The 27,860-nt window shown below is 40.1% G+C and overlaps 1 protein-coding gene across 2 annotated transcripts; it reads right to left on the reverse strand.

Moving 5' to 3' along the window:
* Positions 1–937: 937 nt before the first annotated feature.
* LOC111844689 (acid-sensing ion channel 1-like) lies at positions 938–27,616 on the reverse strand. Of its 2 annotated transcripts, none has more exons than XM_023813384.2 (10): positions 26,198–27,616; positions 17,183–17,378; positions 5,757–5,904; positions 4,978–5,105; positions 4,641–4,791; positions 4,017–4,073; positions 3,597–3,750; positions 2,894–2,985; positions 2,641–2,720; positions 938–2,554 (listed from the first exon to the last, which is right to left on the reverse strand). In XM_023813384.2, the coding sequence occupies exons 1-10, from the start codon at positions 26,560–26,562 to the stop codon at positions 2,435–2,437; spliced, it is 1,491 nt and encodes a 496-aa protein (XP_023669152.1). In that variant the 5' UTR covers positions 26,563–27,616; the 3' UTR covers positions 938–2,434. The 2 variants fall into 2 exon arrangements, with proteins under 2 accessions (XP_023669152.1, XP_072569123.1); XM_072713022.1 differs by lacking the exon at positions 26,198–27,616 and adding an exon at positions 24,784–24,926.
* Positions 27,617–27,860: the final 244 nt, after the last annotated feature.

Consider the following 27,860-nt stretch of genomic DNA (forward strand, 5'->3'; position numbering starts at 1 on the left):
TCAACTTTATCGTCAATGGCCGAAGTGTATCATGCAATAGTGCTGGAAATGTACAGCTATATAGTGTATAATGAGCATACACAACACCTGTGATTGTAATGCAGATGTTCTAGATTTATTACGATAAATAGAAGGTCTATGATTATATTGAATTTTAAAACAAACAAAAAAATTGTACTACCAGAAAGATTCATATTGCTGGAAATTGCTGGTATTCTTGCATTACAGAGGGTATTTTATTGTGGATAAGTACACAACTGTAAGCACAGAATGTTGGTGTTGCCATGACTGCATTTCAGAAAAGGGTGCTCAAAACATAACATGAAATGTTTGTCAGCATTACATTATAAGCATCAGCTCACCAGGTTAATACTCACACAATTTAAGTCTCGGGAAACAAGCTAAATAGGGTTACATTGGACTGAAATTAGCAATCAATAGAAAATGTTTAGGACTACATTGTTATGAATATTTTAATATTTGCTATAACATTTATAGTAATGACTAATGTATAATCAGCTCTGAAATTAATTGGGAGTGGGACAGTCTAGAGTTTGCTTTCAGAAAAATGTTGGACAGCAGCCACCACTGACACACAACTAGGAGCAAGGGCATAACTTTGGGTTGGGGGGGAGGTTGAGGTCTCCACCCATTTAGGGGGGGTAGTATTGGCTGGTTTTGATTATTATGCCCATGGCAAGGAGACATCAAGGGAGTGGGAACAGTGCAGTGCAGTGCATTATATTTTAATTCAGTCTTCTTTATCCCCAAAGAGAGATCAAACTGCCTAGGGGTTGTGGAACTGGGTACTTTATCAGCCAGCTGTTCCAGCCATTTCCAGTGTTCTGTACTGGTCTCATTGCCTACCTTGTGACTTTAGTATTATTACATGCCTTTTCTAAAGACAGATGAAGAAATCATTCAGCACTCTCCAAACTGAGACAAGGACTTTGTAGTTTATTATTAATAACAATATTATATAAGCAAGCATCTTTATGGAGGATAATGCACAATCCATATTACATAATACATCAAAATCTGTACTGAAAATGACATTTGACAAAAATGTGAAAAATCATACAGTGTGTGTCAAAAAGGCAACTATAACTTAATCATTTGTGTGGAGAACCCTCCAAGAAATAAAAATGAGCTAAATATATAATACATATGTGACTCCCATGTGGAGGTCTCGCGGCTGAATGGCACTTTTTATTCTGCTAATCCAGGTAAACATTGCCATTTAGATAGGCTGATATAGTTATTAATACAACCAACATTAATACATACATATTATGCAAAAAAGTCCAATTTAAACTCAAAGGCAATTTAAACTTAAGTAACTGCAGCTAGTAACTGCAACCCAATGCAAAGTGTGACAGCATTTCCTTTTTATTATGTATCATTCATCATATGCTTCAAGATATTTGGTTCAACAAAGTAACACCAATGTGTTTTCTGATAATACTAAGTTGGCATCCACTGTTTCTTGACTGTTATTCAGTTTTCCACTAAGCGCTATTAATGTTTTCTATATGATTTATATTGGTTCTCTAAAGTAATTTAATCGTCATAAAAGTAATAATCCATTAGTTGTGTACAGCATGCTATTTCTGCACAGAAATACACAGGTGGTGCCCGCATGTTTTTGTATCATTACACGGAAAACTTTGAGATGGTATACATTGTCTCTTTTCACTGACATGCTGATTTTTCCTTAAAAATTTTAACAAAAACTATCCGGCTGAATTCAGTCAAAATAAGTAGAAACTATTATAAAATAATTATTTGTAAAATTTTAACATTCAAGTTTATATATATATATATATATTTCATTTTGTGTAGTTACACTAATGTAAAATGGGAAGAGCTGGACACAAAATCTTTCAGATAAAACATAACCAAATGACATGTATATTGATTTACATATTAAACACTGATGCTCTTTTCGAATGCACACATTTTATGTAATATTTGTAAATAAACATAGTCAAGGGACAAGAACAACATAATCATAGTATATGTATGCAAATATTTATGCAGATTGTTTTGGGCCCAACTAATTATTTTTTATCTGTTCTCACACAGATTCACTACATAAATCTGTCTCTCTCTCCATTCCATACTCTTGTCTTTCTGGATCTCTTCCAGAGTACATAATTGCTTAGTATACACTTTGTACCTACACAGAGATTTGATAGATATTTACATTAGTAAGCATACTCCACCAAAGTGTTCTGAGAGAAACATGCATCAGTGGAATGGCATCCAAGTAAGCATCTGTGTATTCCAGTATGTACTTTACTCTGCATACTCAAGTGCTAATGCTGCAAATTCTTAAAACACATTCATGGAAGCAGCAAAGTATGGAATTAAATAGTTTGCAACATACCACCCCCCAAGACTTCAGTAGTCAGCAGCAGTAATTATCATATACTCAGTGATAGTTACTAACATGACGCTTTACATCATCCAGGCTCAGCACCGCCCCCCGTTCACTGTCGCTGCTCTGCTCTTGCTTCTTCTGGGAGTGGAAGCACAGCTTGTGCTTTACCACCTGCAGGAGAACGAGCCAACCTCATTACAAACTTAACAAAGACCTCCTTCGTGATTCTCCACTAGAGACAAATCAAATTGATCTACCTCATACAGATAGTCGAACAGCTCCAAAATAGTAAGAATGCTGGCACCTATAAACAGGCCCATCTGTCCGCCAATGTCACCTGTGACAGAAATAGATGTTCAGAAATAGACCGCCGCTATAGGCATACAAAATACCTGCTATGCAGAACACAGTTGCAAGAAACAAGTGTAAGATGAAAACTTTAACAAACTGATAATGAAAAAGAATCTGGTGACATTTGGTTACTATTAGGTAATGAAGTAGCAAAAGTACCTAGCAGTCCTGCTACTTCATAGGCTTTCTTCTGTTCTATGGTCTCATAGTTCAAGGCTTCAAAGAAGATATCCAGCACCAGCATATTATCACTGTGGGTGGGAGAGAAAGCATGTTCAACACTGAAGTGTATCTCAGCCTAACTGGAGGGGGGACAGCAGGATCACGATGGCGCTTCACTCAGGGTAAGGCTTCACTATTGCACTGCACTGACCGCTGCGAATTCCCCAAATGTGGGAATCTTCACTGCATAATTTCTGGTAATGCAATTTTTTACATTTGTCCTGTAGATGTTTCCTTCATTAACCACCTAATGGATATAATATAATGATGCTATAATAGATGATTTGCCCTTTGAATCGTTACCAAAAGCTTGGAGGTTGGCAGCTGGTTTCCATGTGACCTTTAGCTTTTACTGCAAGACAGCACTGAAAACTAAAGATTATTTATTTATAATCATAACTGACAAAGCATATTATAACAACTCCTTATTTAATTCCCAATAATTCACTCAGTAAGCAGTTAAAGAATTTTAAAAGTATTTATAATTTCCACTTGCTTGTGTAAAAATTGCTTCGAAATTGAACAAAACTGCCCTCATTCATATGATAAATTTTCAAAATAGAAGACGGCACGACAAAACTGCTAATCACTGTATGGATATATATGCCGTGTAAAGCAGGGTATGTATGAGGAGACTCACGCAATATATTGCTGTGACCTGTTAAACTTCTTAGCCAGGTACTTGGCAGAGGCCTTGCTGGGGATCTTCACAAATGACAGCTCCTTACTGTAGCGTGTTGTGTTGCACGGTGTCTCACATACACAGTAGTCATTGTCCCTTTCTAACAGGAAGTCTGTACACAGGAACAGGAACAGGCCAAAGTTATTATATGACAGGAGCTGGAGCACTGGAGGACCTGAGGGAACACAGGTCCACTGCCTCGTATTGAGAGCTCATGGTTTGTCAGCGGTTGACTTCCATGTTCCTCTACCCAATAATGTTCTGATACTAACTTTTAAAAATGCTCATATTACTGTTCAGCTGAACTTGAAAATAGGACCTTGTGTTTCTCCATGCCTACTGGGTTACACAAATGAGCAAAAATGCGCTGGTCCTCACCTAGAGCTGGGTCAGCACACTCCCTGTACAGCTCTGGGCTGCAGTAGGGGGCGTCGCCTGCAGCAGAACAGGGACCACATGTTTCTACTTAAAATTTAGCCAACAATAAAACAGTTCAAAGTAGGATCACGTTAATAAAGTAAGCCGAAATATTAAAAAATATGTAACACTTTACTTGAAGTTATCACCTGTAATGCATTGTAATGGTCAGTATAAGGATTAATAAAGCATTACAGCATCTTCTATTAACAGTCATAAGGCATTATAATGTTGATTATAATACTTCATAAGCTCCAATGAAGCTCTCATCTATAATGCACTATAGATACCTTCATAATGCATCTTAATGGTTGGTATAAAAATGAAGGATAGTTTGTATTGCATTATAAAGGTATCTATTGTGCATTATAGATGAGAGCTTAATAAAGCATTCCTAATGCACAATAAACGTGGCTATAGTGTGACTTTTTATAAATATTTATAGTCATGTTTATGCTTAATAAATGAACCATAATGTGTTATGGACATACATTCTTAAAGCCATGGCATTCATAGGAAGGGTTACCAAAGAAACATACATAAGAATACATAAAAGTGTGACATCATGATGAAGCAGTGGCCCACCTGGCATGTGCACCATGCGACAGTTGCAATTCTCTACCAAGTACCGGGTCTCGCAGTCAATGCGACAGGCTGAGATACTGTATGTGTCAAAAAAGTCTGAATTCATGGGCGTTGTCTTGCAGTCACCCCAGGGTGGAGGAAGATACACCAGCTGTATCATACATACATGTAAATCTGGACAAAGGACATACACCACTGCAACCATATTGGTCATTCTATTCAGTTACGGACACATTTAAATATCATGTAGCATTACACTCCAAAGTTGTTTCATGCATGAAAAAAACATGTATGTCTTGTACTTCAGAAAGGCCTTGAGCTAAAACTACATCCATACCCGCTGTTCCTGGCAGGAAACAAAAGTCTGAAATCCAGGTGCCACCCCAAAGCCCAGCTGGTCGATAAAGGGCGGCTCATCCTGACTGTGGATCTGTACTTTGATTCCAGCTTCAAATGAAGTCTCAACTGTGCCAAAATAAAAGAAACATGTGTTTCTTCATAAAATTGTTCATAAAATTTTAGATGGTGTTGGATACAATTAGTGTGTAAGGTTTGTCAGATCTCATCACATATGCAAAAGGAAAACACAAAAACAGACCTAGGTGACTTGGGGAAGATCGTACTTATGGAGCAATAAACGAAAAGGTGAATTTAAAGCTAAAAGTTAAACTAAAATTCCAGCAGGAAGAACATTTAATCAAGGGCATGGGAGGGTGCTGCAGCACCCCCTAATGTTTGGGTCTGGATGTTATTATGTGATTTACGAGCACTAGTAAACAAAATATTTCTTTTTAAATAGCTATCATCTCTGTGTGTGAATGTTTGTACCTGTGCTTCTGTGCTGGCCTGCATGCAAAGTACATAGTCAGCAGCACCATTTACCAAAAAATTGTTCCCATTTAATTCACCATTGCTCTGGTCAGGCTCAGAGATTGCTTGCGTCAGGCTTACTGGCTTGAAACGTGCTCGCAAACGATGAGAAATAACCAGGTTGGAATTAAATTTACAGGATGATTTAAGCACACATATATAAAATAAGAATGGAAGTACATTATATAACCTATGGCACACATATAGAGCCGAATGTCTCTCCTCACTCTCCCCTGACAATCTCACCAGTCTCTCCCCATACTGGGAGGTACTCGTCTTGTTGTATATCCAGCATCACCTCCAGTCCATTGCCAATGCCACCCTTAACAGACAGCAGCCGAGGAAGTCCTTGTCCTGAATTGAAAGTGTAGCACTTCCCATAACGCGTGAAGACCTAATTAAAAGAGTAAGAAGGGTGAGGGAGGAAAGAAAAGGAGGCTCAGCATCACAGGTACATGGTACTAGCAGTAAACATTTACCCTCATTTCCCTTTAATATTGCTATCAAAACTAGATCCCAGCGTTTAGCTAAAAGATAAAAGCATCCTTCAAACTGGACAGACATGTTTACTATTAGGCAGCTGCTGCTGGAAAGCTACACTAATAAGACTGAAAGAAAATAGCTGACCTTACTGTGTGATATTAAATACGGGGGATTCAAATTTGCATTATTAAGTCACAGAAAAAAATACACCAGTACAAATTTTCGACATAATTTTTTTTTAAACAATAAACAATATAGATCTTTAACACATTTAGCAAGGAACTGTAGGGTCTGATAATAGACAGACCTTGCACTGTCTGTAGTATTAAAAAGCTAATTCTTCATTATCATTTTTGACAAAGTCTTAATTAGAAACTCATTACATGGCAGAGACCCTATTGAACTTCTAGAACTGTAATTAGGATTCCAGTGATGGCAGCCCTTCGAAGGCTCAAAAGACGGTATCTTAGTTTTATTAACTTCTCTGCTGTTAATCACTTCAAAATTAAGCTCTGAAATGCGTCAGTGTTTTTGGCTTACACTTTATTAAAAAGAAACCATCAAAAATGAAAATCTAACTTCATCATCTCTCACAATGTTCCCAGCATTTATCATCTCTGCTGCTCCTCAGTGGAACAGGCTGACCTTTAGTCAGATCGTCCTATTTCAGACGAGTTTTCACCCTCCGAAAATCATTAACAAATATTAACAAATATTCTGGAGAAATGAAGCATCTAAGAATTAATTCCACAAATCCAATATAATGTCATGCAAATAATGTTAAAGATAGAACAAACTGCTGTTTAGTCTCTGCACATTCCAGGCATGTCTCACTTGCAGTGACAACTCATGTAAAATTTTAAACAAGTGCAAGGATTGACATAGAATGCTGTTCGTATCTGCAGTTATATGAAGCAATCAAATTGAAATTTCTAAATCAATGACTGCTGGTATCTGCAGCATCAATCCAGAATCAGGAGCTGGGGCTGGATTTTACTAAGTGTAATGTGTATAGTTGCGTATTTCATCATCACAAACGGCAGTAAATACTAAAATTCTTCGGTGCTCTAAACACAGAAGAAAAATATCCTCTAATTGCTACACTACAATTCTTACTCTGGATATAGAATCTGATTATCTTGTTTTTCGCTAATAGTGAAGCTTCCTATAATAAGCATTAAGAAGTGTCTAACCCAAAACTACAGTATAGAGACTGAGTCAGAAGTCAATTTTTATTTTGAAGATGTTTGTTGTTTACTAGATACAGTGGTACCTCAGAACTCAAATTTAATCCGTTCAGAACTCCGGATCGAATCGTAAAAAGTTCGAGTTGTGATCGAATTTTCCCCATAAGAAATAATGGAAAACCAATTAATTGGTTCCCGTCCCCAAAAAATTACACCTAGATATGTTTTTTTTAGCATTTAAACACAAAATGAACCGGATAAAACAAGAATGGCATATACCAGGGGTCTCCAACTCCGGTCCTGGAGAGCTACTATCCAGTAAGTTTTCTATCCTACTTGGCTTCTAATGAGCCACACCTGGCCCTGGTATTTACCTGAGGACAGGTGTGGCTCATCAGAAGCCAGGTAGGATAGAAAACCTACTGGACGGTAGCTCTCCAGGACCGGAGTTGGAGACCCATGGCATATACTGTACTAAACACATCTAAGCACATTTATCAAAACAGTAATTTGTAAAGTAAGAAAACAAGTGTATCCAAACAATGTGTCCTGCCCCGATTGTCCGCTCCTTCCGTGTGCCATGCCCCCTCGTTAACCTCATATAGAATCGTGATCAGCTGTTTCTGGTTGTTTTCATTAGTCCTCTGTATTTCGTCCGCGTTTCCCCAGTCCGGTCATTGTATGGTCAATGTATTTTATTATATAATAATAATTACTGTTACTGTCTATCATTGTCTAAATGTATTTTTACTGTCTATATATACTGTATGTATTCAGTTAAACATGTATTCAGTGTAAACATACACGGTGCTATCACAGCGAATGCGAGGCTAAGACTGAGGCATTACCCGTTGTTTCTGCTGAGAGACATGCCACGACTCATTTTCCCGCACATACAAGTTATTTTAGGTCGGCGTTCACTGTTTGACTTCTGAGATTCAGATCGAGCTCTAGGTAATTTTTTTTCGAACTGGTTGGTTCGACTTTTAAAAAATTCAAGTTCTAATGAGTTCGAGAACTGAGGTACCACTGTATTTTACTAAAACCATGCAGTGTCAGCACCTGTCTGATCCGGCCCTTTGTGTCTCTTCCCCGTTTGGCCAGCAGGTGTCGCTGGCCATCAGGTCTTGTCATTTCTTGTCTGATAATTCTTGTGTGTTTTCCTTGCTCCCTGACTGTTGCTTAGCTCACTGGGATGAGTGACTCTGATACTGACCAGCCTCACCTGTTATTTGCATTTGTTCATTTTCAGTTTCTCTGTTTATTTTGTGTCTTTAATTCCTGCACTTGGTTCACCCTTCTTCTGTTCTGTTCTACTTTTTTTGTAACATTTGATTTTGTAATTGATTAGCTTTGCTTTATATTCCCAGTTAATATTTGTAAAGCTCCCTAGCTTCTGTGCCAAATGGTTTTTAGTTCCACCTGTTTCTTGTTGTTCCTGCACCTCCCTTGATTGATTACTTGATTATGAGTCATAACCTGTTTCTTGTTTTCCCTGGTTTCCTGTGTATATTTAAGTTCCTGCCTTAGTTCTTTTCCCCGGTTGGTCCTTGTATTAGAATGTTCAGGGTCTTGTGTCCTGTTCTCTGTGTTACCGGTTTCCCTTTGTATGTCATTTATGGTTCTGTTAGTAGCGTTTTACCCCTGTTTAGTTCTGACTCCTTGTTGTCCTTTTGTTTGTAGTTTTACCCAGTGTATTTAGTTTCTGTAATAAGCCCCCTTGTGTCTCAGAGCCGCTAGTGGATTGTCACCTCCTTTCCCTGCCTACACCATGCCCTGTGTCCGTGATAGTGCACGGCCATAATGAACAATGAGGTGAAAAACCAGAACATCAAGGATTGCTCACCCTCGGGGGCCCAGATATGACAGCTCTATTGGCTGTGCCAATGTGGCTATGTTCTAAGTTCCTTGTGGTTAAGTTCTGTCCTGCATGGTGGATTGGGTTCTTGACTGTTTGCTTACTGAGGGCTATATTTTCATCCCAGCCATCCCTACTTAAACCCTCTGGACTTGTAGGAGAGTGCCCCGGAACTCAACCAAGTCCATTGTCCCTCTGTAGCACTGAAACCCTATAGAGCAAGATAGACCTGGTAGGTCTTCTTTCCAAATTATAAATTCATAAAACACTGCATCTCCGTTTCTGTACACAAGGACACGGTAGTATCTTTCAGCAGGATTTTTCTGCTGGGGCCTTTGGTGAGTGTTTGGGTCCTGTGCAGACGGCAAGCATGAGTCAGCCTGCTCCCATTTGTCATTGGAGGCCAAGACAGAGACCTTCAGCACCAAGGAGAGTGGTCAATAAAATGGGGCCTTTCAGCATCAAGGAAGGGGACCAAAATGATTGGGCAGAGCATGTCACAGATGCAAGTGCCTCCTGCTTATTAATGAATAGCATTAAAGACGAGTGCAGCATTTGCCAGGCAGGAGACAGTCCAGCTGAACAGCAGATTACAGCCTTCGTTCAGCTTGTGCCCTTTGGCCTCCAGCCAACGTAACTCAAACCTGTCTGAACGAAAAAGTGAAATAAAACGTCGAAACTAAACATTTAAAACAATATTGAATAAATAAATCCTTTTAGTAAATCATTTTAAACATCCTGACTTAAAAGAACTTGGATAAAAATATGAAACTGTTAGACACGTTTTCTAATAATAAATATTATAACAGATTGAACTCTGCCGGTCATTTATCAGCAATGTCCCTTTTACAGGAAAAGGCTCATGCTCTGGTCTGGCCCCAGTCCTCCCAGTACTTGCAAGAATCCTTCTCCATCTGCTGCACCACCTAATGGGTTTCATCAGTAGATATATGATGGTCTGATCTGTTTAGATATACTTCACTGATACCAGGGGAGCTTGTTTGTTAAGAGGCTACATTATCCAATCAATGACAGGTTCTATTGCCTCAGTCACATTGCTCATGAACTTGACAAGCAGCCTAAATTTTTACATTCGGTTTATTTTAAATGGATTGCGGTAGGTGTGCTACAGTGTGTTTGCTGCATATATGCTATTAGGAAGCGCACTTGTAATTGAAAGATTGCAGGTTCGAATCCCCGACCAGCAAGGCACTGCTGAGGTACCCAGAGTAAGGTACCGCCCCCAAGCACTGCTCCCCGGGTGCTGAATTAGCTGCCCCCTGCTACTGTATGTCACAACATCACATATGAGTTAAATGCAGAGGACACATTTCATTGTTGTGCACTGTGTGCTGTGGTCTACAAAGACCACTAATAACTAAATTCTAAAATTCTTATCTTCACTGTCCAGTAATTACCCTGTTAAGGAGGAAACACAGTAAACACCCCCGGACATATATACATGCACTGATGTTGTCTGCCCCCTGGGGGAGAGAAAAGAGAAGAAATATGAGGGAAACTGTATTCCCTAAATCATCTGCTTTGACTGTGGTGTGGTGAGTGTAGGCAAATGCCACATGTTAGAGGCTGTTAACAGAAACAGACTAATCTCTCGTAACAAAGATAAACCCAAAGGGCAGGAAGAATATGTCAGAGGAGCCTGCAGGCATCAAACCCACTTTAGTAAGTGTCAGTCAAGAGCACAGCTAAGAGCAAATGCTCCAAAGCAACTGTTTGATTGGCAGCACAGTGCCATCCACCATGAGTCAGACGGCCATCCCTCTAAACGGTCGTCCGTGGCCAGTGCCCAGAATGCCGGCGTAATGAGAATGCACCCACAGCATCTGATGTGGAGAGCGGCCACAGAGGGTGGAACGAAGACGTAAGCATCTGGGCATTCGGTGACCTCAGCCTCGCCCTGACCACTGCTGACAGAAAATACATCACTGTGCTGGCATGCAAGTTTCACACAGATAATTAAAAGTTTTCCAGTGACAGTAATAAAAACAAACGCATCATGGAAATGACTGTAAAGGACAAACAATAACACTTGGGGAAAGAGTCATTAGTCAAATTTAGATAACTGAAATCTAAGCTCTCAGCATGCAGAGTTTAATGCACTTGTCAGACTGTGTATTGTTTATATACAAACCATTCAGCCAGATTTATTTTAGTCAATATTCAGTTTTCATTTCAGTGTAAAAAACTAAATCCTGAGCCGCTGTCATCTTCATAATTCCATTTATCTTAAGTATCATCCATTAATTTATCAGCCGAGAATCACCAGACATGCTTTGACAAATAACTGGAGGACACCCAATTTTCCTGAAACTGCCTGTGCAATTTCTCTGTTTTTCACCCTCTATCTTTCCAGCTTTTTCCATCTAATGGGAGCTGGTGGCAATACCTTGGGTGGTACGGAATTGTGGAGGGTCTCCTAAGCAACATTCAATCAAAATGCCACTCAGATTAGTCAAGAGTTATGATGAAAGTCACAGGGAGGCTCAGGAAGAAGGGGAATATGTGGGGGGGCTGCTGGCAGGGGGCTGCAATTAAAGCCGTATCAGTCTGCAGGACGGCCACATATTTATGCTGCTTCCTTTGTCTTCGGACACGTCAGATTTGCACCATGTTTTTGGCTCATTTAAGAAAGCAGAATTACATTTATTTAGGCAATACTTTTATCCAAAGTGTAATGCATGTCTTTTAAAGATATTAATGAAAACCAACCCATATAAAAGAAACAGAGCTTAAAGTGAAATTAGTAATAATCTTGCTAAACCCATGTCATGTTCCAGGTTCCTCAGGGTTCTAATGAAAAATCTGTGTGTCTCTCAGAGTATGGTTAACCTATTCTAAGACCTCACATATTCACTGGTTCACTATAGTAATATGTATTTCAGTTTTTTAGCTTTTTAAGGTAAAACAACAAAGACGCTCAAAACAACAAACAAAATTTGCCATCCAAGCTGGAAAATGTCACAGAACTTTTCATAAACCTTCATGTGTAACTGGAAAATTGGTAGAAATGTTTGGTCTAGTTTAATATTTAGCATTTTTTTCATATGTAGTTTTTGCACATTAGGTGATGGTGAGCATGTGCTGAGGCATAGGAGCCAGCTGCATTTGCAGAAGGTAAAGAGCAGCTTCCACTGACAGCCTGAAAAGTCACGGCATCCGTGAGCTGCACTGCAATCCTCCTCTGAATGACAGATCCTTGCGCTTCATCCGTCTGCTTTTCATAGAAAAGGACGGGATTTCTGCTTAAACAGGGGTGGGGAACCTGATCAACATAGGGTCACTGTTGGTGCCGGTTTTTGGGATGACCTGTCAATCAGGGATGACCTCCCCCCCCCCGGAACCGCTGCTTATTATGGGCTGATTTAAAGGTCATTCCAAAAAGCCGCACCCACACCGACTCTCTGTGGATCAGGTCCCCGACCCCTGGCTTAAATGTTAATTAATTAGCACAGACAATTAACCCAATCTGACCATTTGGAAGTATAAAAACAAACCTGTCAAAAAAATAAACATTTCCAAACTCTAGACAGATCAGCATTTTTATACCCACCTAACAATTACCCCAGCCCTACTCCATGTTTGCAGTTTTCCTGTGCCAGACAGTAGCGTTTCCATTTACCACATCTTAGTCTCCTCAAATTCTTTCCAGACAGACCATGTCGCAGCTGTTTCCAGAACGCTGCATCACTCTAACGTTAAATACAGCAACTGAACAATCCCAGGCTACATAAACCGTGCACCAAACAGCCAGTCAGCCTTTAGTCGGCGACATCTCTCGAAAAAGGTATTAGCGAAAGGCCGCTTCTTCAGCCTGCATGCAAATAGAGCGTAGCTGAGTAACACGGCCGATCTGTCTTGAAGCCAGCAGGAGACGTGTGAGGCGCTGAAGGACACATGCAGTGTCCGTGGGAGGATGGGGGCCTTCAGGCCCTTATTTTGCAGGCTTATGCAGGATGGAGCTTTTGAGGTTGCAAGTGACAAGCTGAAATGCAGCGGCGAGGAGGGGCCGCGCTAAGGGTACATGCGGAGTCAGTGTTGGCACTCGTGATATGTAGCTGCTTTTATTTGGTTGAGCTTCTATGGCCTATTTTTATTCTGATATTTTTTTGCCAGGGTGCTTGTCTACCCCTGCCTGAAATGTAACAGAAACATTGTATTAGCTGGATTTACCGGGTACCATTCAACGCTTCTCATTTACTCATCCGTAACTCTGGCTTGGTCACTGATTTACTGGATGTGTTTAAGGATTCTGCGGCGTAAATTAATGACACCCAGTGCTGCTGCCAGGTCCATATTATCCACAAAGACTTTCTCTCCCTCACACACGCACACACACTTGGTATGTTTGAGGGAGGACCATCCATCTGACATGCATTAAGTAACCCTACATTTCATTTCTTCATCTGACTCAGCAGGCAGTGTCAAATTTAAGCTGCGGCCGACAAGCTGCAGGTCAGCAGATTTGCAGATTAAATAAACATTCATTTTTATGCAATCATATAGAGTGGGAATCATCCCCTGTGGCCCAATCAGCTCCCCTCCAACCAACAGGCTCAGCAGTCTTGGGGTAGCAGGCTGCTTCTACTCTGCTAAAAAAAGCAGCTTAAGAACCAGCTGATGCTGGTGACTGGTTTTACCTGGTTTAAGATGGTCTAAGATGGTCTTAGCCGGCCATGTCCCAGCTCTTGTTGCTCTTTGATGGTTTAGCTGGGAAGGGTCACCAGTTGGTTGTGCTGGTATATATACCAGCCTATAAAGCTGGTGATTCTGGTATAAACCAGCTAGAATGATCATCATAAACTGGCATGACTAGCTAAACCATCAAGCAATGATTTGAAGACACACCTTAAGCTGTCAACTCGGGGGTCCCCCTTGGTTGATTCTTTTTGCAGAGGTTTTTGCCTCACTTGAGGTATAGCATCTAGCTGTCAAGGAGCCAGCTTTGGTACATGTACTGCTAGGCACTGTGTCTGCTCACTTGCATACGTGACACTGCACAAGACTGCTGTATGGCATTACAGATATGAGCATGAGTGTTTGGTGAGCAGGTATGATGACTGGCCGTCATGAAGTCCAGCTGATATTGTCTTTGATTCATATTAAAGCAAATGTCCACTTGAGTGGAGATTGACCTTGCTGGTGCCACGTTTTCTGGTTTCACTCTAACCAGACCAGCAACTCATTACTGAGTCACTTCAACCAAGATGTACGGAATACCCTGCCAAATAAGCCTGTATCTGTGGGGGATTCCGTATTTGAAAAGCAGACATCTGAACAGTCTTTTGAAACATCAGAGGAAGCCATCTGAACTGGTAAACAGTCCCTCCTGTGAATGAGTCACAGGTTTCTCTTTGGATTTGTTGTTTTTATTCCTACAGAAGGCTTTTCACTTTTATTCTGAACTACCCTCACATCCGTAGTCATTTCCATGCATGCAGTGAATAAATTAAAGGTGTGCTGTTGTATAGGTATGAATATATTTGTACCATCTTGATTTGTTTATATCATACATATTTCTGCGTAATGAGCATATTTCATGATTTTTCTATCTGAGTATTTTTCAATGCCACTAGGCTCCCCCCTCCCCCCGAATCAAGGTACCATGGCAACTGCATCTGTTTCTCACTGGGGATGCACTGAGCACCTGTTCTTGGACGTCGTGTTACCGACATGAGTATGGTGACATGACATGAAAAATGCACAGCTCAAAAACTTTTAAATTGACAGTTTTTAAGTACACAAAGTGTGCACGCGGAATGAAATAAAATAAACAGGAAGGAAATGACAGTGCTGAGGAAAAAAGCTGTTTTTATAGAGTTATAAGTACAAATTTACTTAAATGTAACTGTTCCAAAGTTTTGATTAATGTCACAATAAAGATTAGACCTACATGTATACTTTTGTAAGATTTTACAAAGGTATGTACACCTTACTAAATGGTGCTGTAAGAGGTGGGTATTGGGTGGCCAGATGTGTTTTGTTGGTTCACCTGATTCTTCTTTAGATTACTGTTATAATTACCTTTTTTCTTTCTGAGCCCCACAAATCAACCCTGATGGCTGTTCTGTCACCAAACCCGGATTATCCTCAGAAAGCCCTGAGGGATTCAAGACCAGTTTGAATTCCTCACCACATTGAAATCAGCTCGACTAAAATCTGCATCTGTCACCTGCCTGCATATATAGGTACATAACATCCTGTCCAAGTGTGTCCAAAGAAGTGCTATGTGCCAAGTGCCTTATAAAATCAATTCTTCTTTTCTTTACATTTGCACCCGCCAGCCTTTTTCTGTTCCTTGCATCATTTAATTTAGGCATCCAAAAATTTCTGATGAAACCATCTCTGGCGTCTGAGCCTTATGTCATGTGGTTCTGGGTCCAGAAGGCAAATCTCAGAGTTGCCTGTCCATGTATATTTTGATGATCTTTCTTAGGCATATATTATATTTATGTCTTTAGTAAATAAACTAAATCTAACATACAACCAAAGTTAGGCTATCCATTTTCTGCACACTTACCCTTATCGGGGCTACTCGCTGGATGGGGTTCCAGTCCATCACAGCGCAAATACACACAATCATACACTACAGGCAATTTACAGACACCAATTAGCCTAACTGTCTGTCATTGAAACTGCAAAAGTAGGACCAAGCAATACAGGGAGAATATAGACTTTGCATAAGCAGAGAGGAGGTGGGAGTTGAACCCCAGGGTGCTGGGTGACCATCGAATCCCTGTCTCACCATTTACTTGCAAACGTTTTAGCAAATAGACTAACATCTTGTCTCTGGAACTAGCAGCCTTGTTGGATCATCCTCACCACTCCATGAAACCTGCAAATGTGCATGACCACAACTGCTGGCCGACATCATGCTCGTCCACTCGCTCTCCTTCCAACGTTGGCTTGGCGGCTGGGCTGTGGAGGAGCCTGATTTATTCCATGTCATCCCCAGGGGATTCCCAAGAGCTGCGCTAAGCAATGATGAAAGCACAATTATGTCTAAACGGAGGTCTGTACTGGCACTATCCTCGCCTTTGGTACCAAAACAAACACGAAAATCTTACAAAGAATGATAATTCATTCTAAAATAAGATTTACTTGTTTCGGGCACTTGACAAATGTGGTCTTACCAGCGCCAATGTTGTGGGAGCATGTAGTTTTGACACTGCTGCAGGTGGAGCAGTTGGAGACGAACAATAACTCCAGGGTCATGGATCTATCTAGCACTACCCAGAGAGATGCTCACACACAGGCTGGGGGATGGGAGGCAGGTTAACAAAGGGGCTGCATTTTTTTTCAATTTTGCTGACATTGGGGACAGCATCCCCCCCTAATCCCCCCGCATATCGCCTATTGCCAATAACCCATCCATCCATCCATCCATCCATCCATCCATTTTCTGCACCCACTTGTCCAATTCAGGCCCACCAATAATCTAACACGCAAAGTAAATCTTATGTATCTTACTCTGTCCAATATAATGTTATTCAGTTATATTCCTTAAACAAGTCTATAATTAGAGTGCTCATTTTTAATTAAAAGACTTAAAATTCTCATCAAAGACTCCTTTATGTTGGTGAGAATATTGTGCATGCCTGCCACGACTGGTAGTGTCAGGAAAACAAAGGCTTCCAAGGTACTGAGTACGTGTATTTGTATGCAGCTGGGAGCCTGAAATGTTCCGGAAACCCAGCCGGGGGCGAGCCACAGATGGAGGAAAAGACACCTTGAACCTGAGCAGCAAAACAAGGCCATATTCTGCAACCTTAAGCTAAGCTGACAGCAAACAAATTTGTGAATGAGACGGTAGCCAGGGGATTGTCACAAATCACGCACGGCCCAACAGTGAAGTACTGTGAATAGTACTATGAATTCCGGAACCTTCTCAGTCGTAGGTTAATCATGACAGAAGATAGCTTATGAATAATAAAATAAACAGGAAGGAACAATACGGTGTTGAAATCAAAGTAACCTGGATCATGACCAGGCCTAACACAATGGACAGGACAATCCATAGGGAAATCAGCACTATTTGCTGCTGCATCATGCAAAACATTATTTCATATCCAGTTAAAATGCGCTGTTGAATGACAGACAGGAAATGCCATGTGCCATTTCCTCACCACTTTGAAGTCTTCGGTGCTGCACTTAGCTCCACGATAGCGGCAGGACAAGAGCATGTCCTTGATGTCGTGCCCTGTGCGATCATAGAACTCGCGCATGTTGAATGGACGGGGCTTGAAGTTGAAGAAATCAGCCTTGACCTTCAGCGTCTCCAGTATGTTGTCCTCCACCAGGTGTGTATCCCGAATCTCATACCTGTATGGAGAGTAACACCATTTTATATTCAATTACAAAATGACACATTTAAACGATCACATTTAATTACTAGGTGTTATATGTCTATTTTGGTGTAATGGGAGAATTAAGCTGGATACAAACCAGAAAAAAAATCTTTTATCTTTGAGACAAACCCTAGGAATAATGTGTGTTTCTCTACTTATAAGGATATCAGTGATGTGACTTCAGAATTTTCCCCACAGACCTCAAACTATAATTCAGTCAAGTTTATTATATCATTGTTGGTGTCACCAGTGTGTTTTGTCAAAATGGATATATTTGTGGTTTAATAATTCTTACAGTATTTAAAAAATATGCAGGCATCAACATGACCAGTCACACAGTTCAAGGACTAGAAAATGATAGCTGTTCTTTTATGTCTAGGGCTTGGCAACCACACCTGCAAGGCTATTGATTTTTTGTCTATCGCCTTTTGAGGTTTCGCTGTCTGCCTGGTTTTAAGACCCTTATCACAAGCCACTATAACAACTTGCTAACAGCTGTAATGAAACCAAATGTGTTCGGATACATGTATAATAAATCTAGAGAACGGCAAGTCGCAACCTGACTTATGTCCAACTGCTCACTGAGGACCACAAGTTCTGAAAAGGCAGCCCACATGTCAAATCTGGCCCAAACCTTAATTTCACTGACAAGCGCTGCATGAATTAAAAGCAAATATAAATTATGCAGGCATTCTATGCAGACGATTCATTATGAAACCCTTCTGTGATTCTTTCAGTCCAGTGAATCTCTTGACCCTCAAAATTCATATCTGTGTGAACAGAGTTTTTACATGTGAGAGATATTCACAGGTTGCAGAATTTTTGGTTTACCATTCACTACCCTACATAAATGGTGTAGATCTATTCCTTAAGCAGGTCTGTATTCAGCTGGATTTTGATTAAAAGATATATTTTTTCATGAAAGGACCCTTTATGTGGGGGAGATTATAGCAAGTTACAGAACCTCCATTTTGGCTGGTGGTTTTAAATAAATAAATAAAATTGAATAATTTTAATAATCCTTTTAATAATAATTTAATGATTGAATAATCGGGATCTGAAAGATCACAGACCTGCAGACTGGAGTGAGCCGCAGATGGGAGGCAAAGACCTTGAACCTGAGCTAACATTCAAGGCCCTACTCTGCTGAAGCAATATGCTACGTTGACAGAAAACAGGCACATGGGGAAGGAGCACAGGTCACATACAGTATGGACCAGCAGTGGGAGAAGAGGAGTTAAGCACACATCAGAGTCCAGTTTGTGGGCGAGAACATAACATATAGTAACAATGCAATAATTTAATGGCTCAGAATCAGACCCAATGCAATGAATATGACGATCTAAAGAGGAACTGGCCGCAATACATGAGTGAAACATCATTTGATGTCAAACTGAAGTCAATTTCAAAATAATTTCAACACCCTTAAATACCTCCCCTTAAGCACCAGATGTCCAGAGGATGTTTGTTTTTGGCTAAATCTGGTCAACCCGTCAAGGCCATTATTTTGAACAAAAAGAGTTCTTAAAGTCTTTAGTCCGTCTAATTTGGTCCAAATTTAGCCCAAGATGCACATCTGTTTTGGAACACATATAGCCTAAATACAGTCATGAAAATAAGGTCACATGGTGGGGAATATTTCAATGAAAATGTGCATTGTGTTGTATAGATGGTTGAGCACACAAAATCAGAAAGTCTGATTTTCCAGCCCCCAACTGCCCTGCTGTCGCAGGTCCTTTTTGCCTCTTTTGACATCTCCCACAAACAACAGTGACCAATGCCTATAACTAATGATTTTACAGCATGATTTTACAGTAATGATAATATGGTAATGATAGCAATATTAAAATCATGCGTCCCGTAAGCTCTGTTGCATCCACACTGACTTCTTTTCAATGACCTGAAAAAGACATTTTCACCTTTCAGCCAAATCTCAATGTTTGTGAGACGTCTGGCAAAGCCGTCGTTTCAATATCTTTTCAGATAGTTTTTACTGGGTGGGCTGAATCTAACCAGTACAGTCATATGAGAAAATTAGGACACCCCATTAAATATCTGGTTCTTTATTAAGAAATATCAACATATCAACAAGAAACAAATTCACTTATTTACGAAAAGAAATTAACAAAGATCCTAATTTCCACTGAGGAAAAAGTTAGGACACCCTCACATTCATCACTATTTAAAATTCCTAGAATTAGATACAGGTGCACCACATCAGGGGGAAATGATCAGAACATCGTTACAGAGCTTTTTGGTGGAGCCTGTCTTAGTTAAACCACAGACATTTAGCTTGGTTTGCTCTTGATTGTTGAAATGAGTGGGATCACCATGGTGAGATCCAAAGAGCTCTCTGAGGCCTTCAGAAAAAAAGCTTGCAGATGCACTTGAATCTAGGAAGGATATAAAAAGATCTCAAGAGAGTCTGGAATCAGCCATTCCACTGTCCGGAAAATAATTGGAGAACATTTAAAACAATCGCTGCCCTAGCAAGTTCAGCCCAAGAGCAGACTGCAAGATGCTGAAAGAAGTCTCCAAAAATCCTAAAATGTCATCACGGGTCATACAAGAAGCTCTTGTCTCAAGACACCCTTCAAACATCACACAGCTTAAGGAATTCTGTATTGGAGAGTGGGGAAAACTTTCTGCCAGTTGATGTCAGAGGTTGATGGATGGCAGTGGTGTAAAGTACTTGAGTAAATGGACTTCGTTACTGTACTTAAGTATTTTTTTTGGCTACTTTGTACTTGTACTGAGTATCAAAAATATAAGCAACTTTTACTCTCTACTCCACTACATTTGTGACTGAATATATGTACTCTTTACTCCACTACATTTGAACGGACGCTTACCGTTACTCGCTACATTGTGATTGCGTGCGACAAGTCAGGATCTTTATCTACCACGGCTAATTTCTTCAAGTATGTCTGGCTGCAGCCTGCAGGAGGGCGGGGTTGGACATCCAACCCCGCCCACATCCAACCCGGCCCATTCGTACCGCGAAAGCCACGCCCTTGTCCAACACGTCTTAAAGCGGAAGCCAAAGCGAACTCGCAGAACGGAATCGTTGTAGTACCTATTATGTCATTAAGTTAAAAATCTTTAGTATCCAAGTGTAATAACAGTGCTATCTATTATTTATTATTTTGTTTGTTAATGTTTCTGCTAGACACACTATTGACTGTCAATTACTGCACAAAGATTTTACTGTGGGACCCGCATGGTTGTTTGTGGTTGTTTTGCTGCTGGTTAAACGTTTCCATCAGTTAGCTGACTATCTAGCCGACTCACTACCAAAACTATGGTAACTAGGTAAAGACCTTCTTGCTGATAATATAGCTTCCATGTAGTTAACAAGACTTGACACTTAAAGACTTTGTGCGTCATCAGATATTACTGTCTGCTCAAACGACTGTTCAGCTTGCTTCCTATGGGTTACTAGTTATTAGCTAGTTAGCAAAGCCACTGTGGTAGCATCCATTAAGGCTGTGCGATATAGCAAAAATATTTTTATCATGATCATATCAAACGATATTGATAATTATCATGGTGTAATTCAAGTCATTATTTTATTACTAGGAGTGCTCCATTTTTGCTTGAAATACCCTTAAGAATTGCCCTTAAGAATTGCCCTTAAGACACCATTAAAGTCAGCTCTGAATTTGTTTTTTTATTAGTTTTTTTATTGTTTTACCTTTTTTTTGAACATTTGAGTTTGACTGAGACTGACTTTTTGTTCTATTTTCTTCTTCTGCCATTTTGAAACATTGAGGTGTTCAATTTAATGTCTATATTAGGAAATAAAGCCTCATAAATAAATAGTTCCTTGTTTTCCACATTTCTTGGTGTTCTTTGAGCCTACATTCAGTACGAGTAAAATACTTAAGTTCTTTTAAAATTGGATACTTTACGACTTTTACTCAAGTCTTATTGGAATTGGTGACTTGTAACTTGTAATGGAGTAATTTATACAGTAAGGTATCTGTACTCTTACTCAAGTATGGTTTTCAGGTACTCTTTACACCTCTGATGGATGGTTATAGGAAATGTCTCATTGAGGTTATTTCAGCCAAAGGGGGAAATACTAGCTATTAGGGCACAAGGTGTCCTAACTTTTTCCTCAGTAGGAATTGGAATCTAAGTTATTTTCTTTGAATTTGTTTCTTGCTTTTGCATAGGTGACAATTACATCCCCTTTATCTACAGACATAATCTGAAAGAAGATTTAATATTGATATTTTGATATTTCTTAATAAAGAATTAAATATTTTAATAAATTTAATTAGGGGTGTCCTATTTTTCACACGACTGTATATTTCATAGAAAGAACAATTATTGGTCAAATTCCATGTTTTCCTGGCCAATAGTGTCATTTGAATATTAAGTTTCCATAAAGGAAAAATAACTGCAGACCAAGAAAACAATCCCTAATGTTTTTTTTAAATAAAATTAAAGTATCACAGTGAACTATATAGACCACATATGAGTAATAATCCACCCATTTTTATACCCACTTTTCCTGTGCGGGGTCACAGGGGCCCCGGAGCCTGTCCCAGAAGCTACAGGCTCAGGAAAGGGAATAACCCAGGATGGGGCACCAGCCCATCGCAGGGCACACTCACCTTTCACACCGAAAGACAATTTGGCAACTCCAGCTCACATTACCATGTTTTTGAACTGCAGGGAGTAAAACCAGAGTAAACCTCACGATGACATGGGGAGAACATGCAAGTTCCATACATGCACCGCAGAGACTTGAACCCAGGTGACCTCAACCAAATATAATGTCCAGAAGTATTAGAGGTCTTCAGTTATTATTAGGGCTTCAATCAGCAAAGCTACTGGATCCCTATTGCTTTTTATTTTAGCATTCTATCTTTGTGAGTAACATTAAGTTCGGTAAATATATTTACTGTTCTTTGAACTTTAACCTGATGTTGCTTTGTACTTAATACATAAAATCTTCTGCATGTGCTAAACAAAGATAGAGTAATTAGATCAGAGCATTTGGGAATATACACCGATATCAGTCACAGGATGCTACCCTCGTTTGCGTAACAGGAACCAGCCATCGGTCTTTGGGGGAGGAAGAGAGCCGCTCTGTAGCACAAAGAAGAGCCAAGGGGAGGCCCAGCTTCTCACAGATCAGCTGCAGGCACTCTCACTGATTACCAGATATCGGGCACTGAGCCCTTACACCAAATGTTCTGTTTTACCTTGTAGCTCAAACTAGCTGAATGAGAAGCAAACTATTGAGAATGAAGAATCGTCAATTCCTTCCTTCTGATTTCTGGATAAATGCTAATGCACCTTCCATCGCTGGTTACATCCAACCATTTCATCAATAAGGCAAACAGTCTGCCAAGTTTTTGATTAGCATTTTTGAACCACCTTTCCTCACAAACATACACACAGTGAAAGGACATTTGTTACAAGTTTTCAATTAACAAAAAACACAGGAGTGGTGACTTTTTAAAAAGGTAAAATCCAACTTAATACCAGTATAAATATGATTTCCCACCTATCGCTGCCTTCCTAGGGGCGTGACTGGGGTATAAATGGGTAACGACTTCAGTGCTTCATGGCAGGTGAGAGACCCACAAAGGTCAATCAGAACTTTCACTGACAAATTAGGTAGACTATACAGTCAGGTGAGGCTGTAATGAGATACAATGTACGCAACTTGAGCTCTTACACTGCGTAGCATAAGTCTCAGCTAAAGAGTTTAAACTCCAGTTAAAATCCCAGTAGCTCTCCTGGTTCACTATTCAGAAAATGTCTGCATTGTTTCGGCATATCTTTATGTATCTTTTAAGACAGATCACACAACCTGACTGTGCATAAAGGTTTTCCAGCCTTTCTGAACAGCTCACAATTTTACAGCAGCACAGAATAAATGCAATCAAGCAAATAAATTGTTCAGTCAAGTGCTTAATTACTCAGGTAGGATGAAAATGCCCACATACACTCTGTAACAGGAAATAATAATAATAATAAGTCAGTTATATATTATACAGTGGCTCAGTGGGTAACGCTACTGCCTCATACTGGGAGTTCGAATCCTGCGTACTGCTTGTGTGTCTGAGTGTGTGTGTGTGTGTGTCTGTCTGAGTGTGTGTCTGTGTATGTGTGTGTATGTGTGTGTGTCTATGGACTCGGCATGTTCACTCTGTGCCATGTGGGTGATGGCCTGGCTTCCTGCCCAGGGTGGACCCCAGCCCTGTGCCCTGTGCAAACTAGCACCTGTTCCATGTATCCCTGAATATGGATGCAATTTAATATATAGCATAAAATCTAATCACAGTGGTCTTTTGTGAATAATTCTCTAGATAGTTCAGTGTTTCTTGATGAAGCTTACAGTCAATTCAGCTGGAATCTAAATATTAATGTAACGCTGCTCTAATTCATTTGCTATCTAGTTCTGAACTGCTTTATGTCACAGATGGTACTATAAGCTACCTGGACTCAGTCACTGCTTCAGTTACTGCACTCAGATCCAATAAGCATTAAATTACTTCCTCCTTTCCTCGTCGCTATATTCTGCTTCTAAATTAATTTAACCAATAGAACTCATAGACAGCAGCAGCTCCAATTGAAAACCTTTCCCCTGATCTGTTTAAAAGCTTTTCCTGTTACTAACTTCCCGTCCCAAATACTACAATATCTTTATTAGAAAAGGAACTGAAATGAAATGAAGCCTAAACTCCCAAATGTATGCTGAGGCTTTCCTGGAAATAACATCACATGGGGGCATTCATTTCTGCCACCTTTATCAATGCACAAAGCAATCAGACCAAATACTGAGGAGACGGTGGCAAAATATAACAAAATATAAAACGATACACTTTTCTGAACCCCAGCAGTTAGAGCCAGTCAAAAGGAACATCCAGACATGCAACAGATTCAAAGGTAGAAAGAGAAATAAAGATCTGAAGAACAACTTCAAGGTTAAATCTAAATCCAAACTGTAAAATCAAGTTATAGAATAACTACAAGACTATGAAAACCAGCAGCCACACAACTGTGAAGTCGACATTAACTGATCATCACCTATCAAAATAAAGTGTGTAACTGTTGTCCACACCTGCACTTTGGCCACGGTTCTCTTGTCATATTAGTTATGGTTCTCTTCATTCAGGCAATATTCGCTCGACTGGCACATTGACAGCAATGCATTCACAGATCAGACGGGCACATGGCTTTTCCACTGCACTGTGGCTAATCCCAGACATGGCCGAGACTTAGGCTTCTATGTCACATAGTTTAAATACACAATTTTTAACAAGGTATTAAATCCACCTCTGTCCAGCATTGCACTACATTTAATCTATGCACGACAGAACACATAATATACACTCAATTTCAGAATTTCAGCTCACCTACAGTTAGCGCAAAATAATCTTCTTCACGTCTGTATAATATCTGTTAGCCTCATGTATTTCCTCCCCGACAGACCCCTGCTGACACAGATGCAGACATACCAGACAACGAAAGTGCAGGACTTTGGAGGCTTAAGTTGGAGATCGACAGAAGCTTTGTACTTTTAACAGCTTTGATTGTGGTTGTAATAAGTTGTCGGTTCAGACATACGATATTTCAGTCCCTTATTCCTGAAATTGTTTAATACACTGTAATTCAATAAAATGCAAGGCCTCTCCAACAGTTTCTCATTTTGTGAAATTAAATGATTCCTTTAATGTAAACTTCAAAGAAAAAAAAAAATATTCTGACTGCTTAAAAATCTTGCATACCTGGACTTATTTGTAAGATATACATTTAGCAATAATTACACTGGCAAATTTAATTAAATCAAAAACAGCTGATGTTTCTAAGTCTCCTCTCTCCTGACAAGGAATTGACAAAGTGTGAAAATCACATGTTGCTGTTTTAATCCTGTAGTCTATCATCCTTTATTTCAAGTGATCCTTATAAACTAATAACTAGGCAAAACATGCAATCATTCATGTGAAGCCTTTGGGGAAGAATGAGAAAATTTCAAATTCCAAGACTAAAGTTTTGCACTTAAGAGTTTAAACACTGAGCTGGTGATTGTGGTCTGTCAGCATTTAGTTTGCCTCTAACAGAAATCTAATTTTCTCTCAGAAAACATTGCTTGCATTACTTATTTCCAGTTATCTACTTGCAAAAGAATTAAAAAGAATCTAACAAGAAATAAACCCTCATAATGTACTATTTTCTGTGCTTGAACCTTTGAATACCGAAGTAATTGCTGTAGTCATCTCTAGCATACAAGGTGAATGTCAAGTAATTCAAATTCATTTTATAAAGCCACCCCAGAACTGGAGTTATGCATCCCTAGTCAGGACCTATGAGGTCTTCAGACCTGGTCTTGAACCAAGCATAATCCATTTGCTTTGATATTTTTTCATTTTCTAAATGGACTACTTTTACCAAAGGGACACATAATTATCTAGAAAGAGGTAATATCCTGGAGGTCCTAGCCTCACCTTTCAATTACCGTCTCATTAAACACAAGGTAAGGTGAAGCATAGTCCAAATAATAACATCAATCATGTTTTAATGTTGAGATTAAATGAAAACTGGTGTGCCTTGTGGCCACATTAGATTTATATGGGTTTATACACCTGGGAACCTATTATAGAGATGAAGAAATGTGAAAGAATCATAAAATGTTTTTCCTATATTGTCTCATTTCAAGTAAATGCCTTTGCCCCTATTACTACGGGATAAGCCGTTGATCTTCCTGACACCATCTTGTTCTCCAAATCCCATCCAGATCATTTCCCTGCAACTAATAACAAGTAAACGCACCTATTGTTCAGCAGTTCCAGGAACTCCCCGGCATGATAAATGTCGTTGCGTGTGACGCGGCTGAAGCGAAAGGAGTTCAGGTTACAGAAGGTGACAGCGGGGAACACCATAACCGGCGCCGTCACTTCGTCCAGTTTGGTGACATGCGGGTACTCGAGATAGAAGCGTATGCGGTCCGCACAGACGCACACTAGGAAAGCCAGTGATCCCAGGAAAAACACGGCCCACAAGCAGCGTCTAATGCCGATCCGCTCGTAAGTGAAGATGTGGGAGATGCCGTGCAACGTTGACCTGTTCGCAAAAACGTCGATCGGGGGTGGCTGGCTACAGTCCGCTTCTTCTGACTCCACTTTCAGATCCATCATCACGACAGCCCGTAATAAAATATTGAAGCAGATGAAATAAGTGTTGTCGGGGGGCAGGCAAGTTCACACCCTCCTGTACATACTCATAAGTCCTGAAGGCTATCCAGATCGTTCTCTGAAATTATAGTATACGACATTATATGCCTAAATGTGATTAATCCTTTAAAAAAATCTACGGGTTTTTTGTGCACTCACACAAACTAAATCTAAATTACAGCGGGAAAACCACAGGCGTAATTCTGTTGATGCTGCGCTGGATCTATTGTATTTCCCATTTGATATCAGATGCCTGCCCCAGTGCGTGAAACTGTAGCCCACGCTCAGTGTCGTGAGGTCGGGAGTCGCTCACGACCTAAACAGCGCAACTTGTGGAGAGGCGTTATCAGTTAAACAAGCAAAAAGCAACAGTTGCCCAATTTACTAAAATGCCTCAGCCGATATTTTAACGATGCAAGTAAAACAAACACGTCCACTTATTTATAAACATTAATAACTGACATAGTTTACGAAGTTAAAATTCAAGGAAGATCATATTTGGCCATATAGAATATCGTCAACCGTTTTCCTACCAGACATCCTAGACAAACTGAAGTAAAAGATTCAAAGCCCTCTATAGGGATAAACTCGTAGTGTGGCAAAGAGTAAAGAAATCAGGGAATCTCCGCTTCAACGAGAACAATCACAGTGAAGAGCCTTTTACATCCAAATGAAGGATTTGCAGCTTCCATCCCTTAAACATGTATACTCCAAAATATATGTTCTGGTAGACTAGAGACCACAAAGCCTGGTTTAATAACGTCAGCTTCCGCAATTAGTAAAATAAATAAGACAAGACGGCGAGACGGAAAAAACTGACGAGGCGCCTTTGTTTTCTTAATTAAAAGAAAGGTGTCGTATTCCTATCGCTTATGTCTTGGCAAAGAAAAACATGAAAACTGATTTCTGAGTGTATGTCTATGGAAAGCTGGATGGGGGAGAGGTGAAAAAAGCAGCGATCCCCGTTCCCTTGCAGATTTGTAGGTTGCTGCTGCTTTGACGGTGACTGCAGTAAGGACTGCCCTTAGGTTTCCATTAGAGAGGGTCTGGACTACAGTGGGAGGGGGGCGGCACACGTGCCAGCTGCAGTTTGGGTGTCTGTCTACGGCGCTGCCGCTTTAAGGAGCCGCTCTGGGCTCCGAGCGTGGGCAGCTCTGCAGGTCTCACAGACGGCCGCTGGACCACTGGTCAATTTCCACCGTTATAATTTGACGCTGTATGGTGACGTTTTTTATTTTATTTTAATTCTTTACTTTCTTCGT

Source organism: Paramormyrops kingsleyae, chromosome 6 (assembly GCF_048594095.1).
Source record: "Paramormyrops kingsleyae isolate MSU_618 chromosome 6, PKINGS_0.4, whole genome shotgun sequence".
In the NCBI taxonomy this organism is placed as follows: Eukaryota; Metazoa; Chordata; class Actinopteri; order Osteoglossiformes; family Mormyridae; genus Paramormyrops; species Paramormyrops kingsleyae.

Coding starts and splice junctions, on each gene's coding strand:
- LOC111844689 (XM_023813384.2), bottom strand. CDS start 26,562: ATGATGGATCTGAAAGTGGAGTCAGAAGAAGCGGACTGTAGCCAGCCA. Junction 17,379..26,197: donor CTGGAACTGCTGAACAATAG/GTGCGTTTACTT, acceptor CTCTCCATACAG/GTATGAGATTCGGGATACAC. Junction 5,905..17,182: donor GCACCGAAGACTTCAAAGTG/GTGAGGAAATGG, acceptor TCTTTTAATTAG/GTCTTCACGCGTTATGGGAA.